Source organism: Squalius cephalus (assembly GCF_949319135.1).
Source record: "Squalius cephalus genome assembly, chromosome: 7".
In the NCBI taxonomy this organism is placed as follows: Eukaryota; Metazoa; Chordata; class Actinopteri; order Cypriniformes; family Leuciscidae; genus Squalius; species Squalius cephalus.
The window spans coordinates 47,070,606-47,075,605 of NC_137128.1; the positions used below are offsets into that span (position 1 = coordinate 47,070,606).

General features: G+C 33.4%; 1 protein-coding gene across 8 annotated transcripts in view; it reads left to right on the forward strand.

The window, feature by feature from the left end:
* The window catches only part of LOC307161964 (receptor-type tyrosine-protein phosphatase mu), a 286,290-nt gene that overhangs the window by 222,099 nt on the left and 59,191 nt on the right, over positions 1-5,000 (forward strand). For all 8 annotated transcript variants that reach the window (XM_079876948.1, XM_079876949.1, XM_079876950.1 and 5 more), the window contains one exon: positions 4,496-4,710. In XM_079876948.1, coding sequence (XP_079733074.1) covers positions 4,496-4,710 — 215 coding nt within the window. The remainder of the gene's footprint in view (positions 1-4,495; positions 4,711-5,000) is intronic.

The following is a 5,000-nucleotide window of genomic DNA, read 5'->3' on the forward strand; positions in this document are numbered from 1 at the left end:
GATCACCGTCTGAACATTCTTATATACTTGAGATGCAAAATGACTGAAGATATTAAGAAAAATGCATCAAAATTATATTTTTTTCTTCATCTGAACGGCACGAAACTTGGTGAAGGTTTTGGCATTTGCTGTGTGAACACAAAACAAATCATGGGAATGATTGGAAAAGTTGAATTAGTCCAGAAACACTGTCCGCACTGAAAATGAATGGAAAGCAAATTTCATCTAGAAAATGTATTTTAAATATTATATATATATATATATTTTCTATTTTTATAACTTAATATTAATAAATAAATAATGATATTGGTGATAAATATTTATTATTATATATATATATATATATATAATTTTGATGCATTTTTCATTAAACAAGCCTTAATATCTTCAGTCATGTTGCTTCTTCTCCAGTAAATTAATCTTGATGTAAGAATGTTTAGATGTTTGTGCATCAGTGTTGGTGTTTATTATAGGCCTGATGATGACGATGATGATGATGAAGGGTCAGGACTCAGGTTAGAGAGGTTCAGCTGATGCTCTTCATGCTTCTCTGTGTAAATGTGGAGGAGAAGCCGGTGTTTTCCTGTAGTTCTTCTTCGCTGAAGCGTCTCCTCTGTTATTCTCTCTAATGTTTCTCCTGCCTTTAGCGGCTCCTTCCGACCTACTTGTTTTCCTTTCTCGGCTGTTTACTCGTTTACTCTGTGATAAAATAGAATAATAAAGCAGGTTTTGTCTCATTTTCGTGCCACCTCTACACCCTATTTATCTAAAGCGCTGGCGCCCCAGAGTTTAATTGAAGCGTAATGTGATGAAGAATAAGAGCTCAGAGCGGCGTATTAAATATGAACGACTCTCGACTAACAGCACGTGTAAACGATCTCTCGAGCGGGAACAGCTTTACATTACACAATAAAACAGGGAAAAGAAAGGAAAGCTTCACCTCCGGCACAGAGCGCTCCTCCTCTTCTTCTCGCTTCAGGATCAGGAGTTTATGATGGACTCCACCATAGGAAGTCTTCAGATCAAGCGTTGACATTTATTTATTTGTTTATTTATAATTATTACTTTATTGTTTATTAATAATTTAATACATTTATTATATATTTGTTCTATTTTATTTATGCAATGCATTTATTATATTTCTGTTTCTTTTATTAACTGTATTTTTTATTAAAAATTATATTTTAATACATTTATATATAACTCAATATTATTAAATAATAATATTGATAACAAATAATATTTATTATTTTTTGATTTTCATTTGTTAGTTTATTTATTCGTTCATTTATTTTTATTATTATTATTTTTACATTTAATTTAGAATGTAATGCATTTATTTATTGTTTTTCTATTTTGTATAATTTGTTATTTCAATATATAATTAATTTATATTTTATTTAATATAATTTAAATTTATATTTTTTAGTATATTTCTTTTTCTATAACTTTTATTATTTATTTTAATATTTTACTTATTTTCCATTTTTATAAGTTAATATTAGTAAGTAATACATTTTAAATTGGTTTATTTAATAAATAAATAATTTACATTTTTATAATACTTTTGAATTTAATGCATTTATTATGTCTATTTTTCTATTTTGCAAAATTATAATAAATACAATTTATATTTTATTTATTATAACTTTAATGCATTTATTATACTTCTTTCTATTTTTTATCTTTTCATTATTTTTATCCTTTTTATTTTTTACTTATTTTAATTCATACTTTTTTATAATTATTTGAATTATAATTGAAAATGATTTATTATAAACTAAATTGATTGCATTTATTGTATTTCCCAAGCCAGTAATCAGCAGCACAAAACACACGAGTTCAGCAGCGATCATGTTCATCTTCATCTTTATTATTTTTAAGGTTGAGGTTAATTTGACAGATGAACTACGGTAGCGTCCGTGACCTTTGACCTCAGCAACTCCGTCGATGTCGTGTGAGGCACGCCGCTGCTCTGCAGATCTCCATGAAGCGATGTTAATGTTCATCATCTTACCACTTTTATTTGCATTTCTCTCTTTTTTCTGGTTTATTTGAAATTCATTTTTCTCCTTCATTGTGATTTGAGTCCCATAACCCCTCGAACGCCCTCGACTGATCAGAGCTCGTTCTCTTTGGTGTATTGTTGCTTATACCCTGTCTCCTTTCTCTTTCTCCCTCTCTCTCTCTCACTCTCTCTCTCTCTCTCTCTCTTCTCACGTTTACCTCTAATGTATCTGCTTAAAAAGTCCCCATTAATGGTAAGTTCATGAGCGTGACAGAGCTTGTGTGTTTCTCCCTGAGCTGCATGGACGTAGACACGCGTTACAGCGTCACCCGTCCTCCCCATGTGTGTGTGTGTGTGTGTGTGTTCGCCATCGTGCTTCTGCTTTCTTTGCTTTGGGTAGTTGTGATTCGCCGTGTGGCTTTTGATCATCCGTCATCACTCATTCCACTCATGCTTTGCTGTTGATTGACAGCACCCATCACTGAGTCTCAGCAGATCTCAGATCAGGGCCGATTTTAGCCGTGTTTCAGGCAAATTACGCAGGAACGATGCACGTGATATTTCACGAACGAATGGACGAACGGGGCAGTCAATCGATCCCTCCCTCCACATCCACTCATCCACCCCTTCCTGCAACGTCGTGTCATGATCCATCCATTGCCAATGAATGGGAATCGATCAAGCGCTTTCTTTCACACTGACCGAGAGCATGGAAGATAGAGATGATTAAGGCAAGACGACAAGCAAAAACACTGAAAGAAAACCTCCAAAATACTTGATCCTGCAAGTAAAGAAATACATAAAGAGAAATTGAAGTTACTGTATCAAATAAATACATAGGGTTGTGTTTATTCTCTTCTAAACCGTTATATTTATGCAGTATCACTATCCTTCCACGAAATGCGACATACCTCTAGTTTTTAAATCCAACATCTCTTTTGGAAAAACCAATAATATGTCAACAAAATCAAACATGATGCTTGCTTTATCCACTGCTCAGATTTCCGTTCTGGAAATGTATGCAAATTAGTGCATATTTAATTAGATATTACCTCATTTGCATATTCAAACATGACATTTCAGAAAACATGTAATCTGCCATTCTTAAAGTAATTACTCAGCTGTGGAAGTATGGTGATATCTATTAGTTCAATGTTTTATTTATTAATTACTTGTATCACTTATTCACCTGAGGTCTTGCCTTAATTATTCAAAATGTGAGTTTTGTCATTATTTATTCGCTCTCATGTTGTTCCAACCCTGTAAACTGTTGTTTTTCTGTTACATTTCTGCATTTTCAGTGAATAACGGCTTGAGTTTCAGTCTCTTTCTCACTGAAAAACAGATAAAACCAGTCTAAGCTCATTTAACAAGCTGGTTTTAAACCACTTTTTAGCTAACCACCGAAAACCACTTCAAACCAGCTGCAGAAACACCAGCTTAGGCTGATTTATTTATTTATTTATTTATTTTTCAGCAGTCATATGATTTACTCTTATGATTTGTTTAGGAATCATCTATGTCACAGGATAAAATCACGGTAACACTTTTAGTAAGCTGTCATTAGTTAATGCATTAACTGGCAGTATCTATGAGCAATACATTTTGTTACAGTATTTATTAATCTTTGTTACAAATAAACTGTACAAAACTGTTCATTAGCTCAGGTCTATTAAATAATATTAACTTTTGATTTTAATAATGTATTAGTAAATGTTAAAATCAGGGTTATTAATATAGTTAACTGAAAAAAAATCAGTATAAAAAACATTATTATAGATTTTTTGCATTTGTATAACTTAATATAATAAAATAATACATAATATTATTTATATATTATAAAACATATAATATTATTTTTCATTTATTCATCCATTTATTTATTTATTTATTATAATTTTGAACATTTCTGTTTATTTATTTTTATTAAAATAAATTATTTAGTTATTATTTATTATATTTTTAATTATACTTTTAATTTAGAATTGAATGCACTTATTATTTGTCTTTTTTTGTTATATTTTAAAATTTTTGTTTACAAAAACATATTCGCCAAGGCAACATTTCTCATTTGCATACAGTTTAGCTTGATGTACTAAAATAACTAAAACTGTATAGACATGACATAAAATGACAAAATACTCACAACAAAAAATTAAAATGGAACATATAAAAATAAAAAACAACTCAAAATATTAATAAAAACTATAATTGTATCTCAATGATATTAAAATGAACAAAGATTAATAAATGCATTAGAAGTGTTTAGTTCATGTAAACAGACAAGTGTAAAGTCTCCTAAAACCACAGTGTGCAGGTTTGGAATAAACGACGCATTTTCATTTTTCCTGAATTATCTCTGTATTTGACGACTACTCGTTTAAAGTCATCAGGACACGTGTGTGTGTTCCTGCAGTAAGAGGAAGTGTGTGTGAGCGAGTGTGTTCTCAGCTCTTCAGCGTGTGTGTTTTCTGTCTTGTGTTGCAGACGAGACTCAAACCCTGACCAGCGACACCAGCAGCCTGGTGCAGTCGCACACACACACACACACGTCGCACACACACTCTCTGCGCAAGCGTGAGGCCGTGGACGTGCCGTATCAGACGGCTCAGCTTCATCCCGCCATCCGTGTGGCCGATCTCCTGCAACACATCACACAGATGAAGTGTGCCGAGGGCTACGGCTTCAAGGAGGAGTACGAGGTGAGACCAGCTATCCCAGCATGCACTGCGGCACACACACACACACACGCTTCTACACTGATCTGAGACCTCAGCTATCCCAGCATGCACTGCGGCACACACACACACGCGCTTCTACACTGATCTGAGACCTCAGCTATCCCAGCATGCATTGCATCACACACACACACACACGCGCGCTTCTACACTGATGTGAGACCTCAGCTATCCCAGCATGCATTGCATCACACACACACGCGCGCTTCTACACTGATGTGAGACCTCAGCTATCCCAGCATGCACGGCAGCAC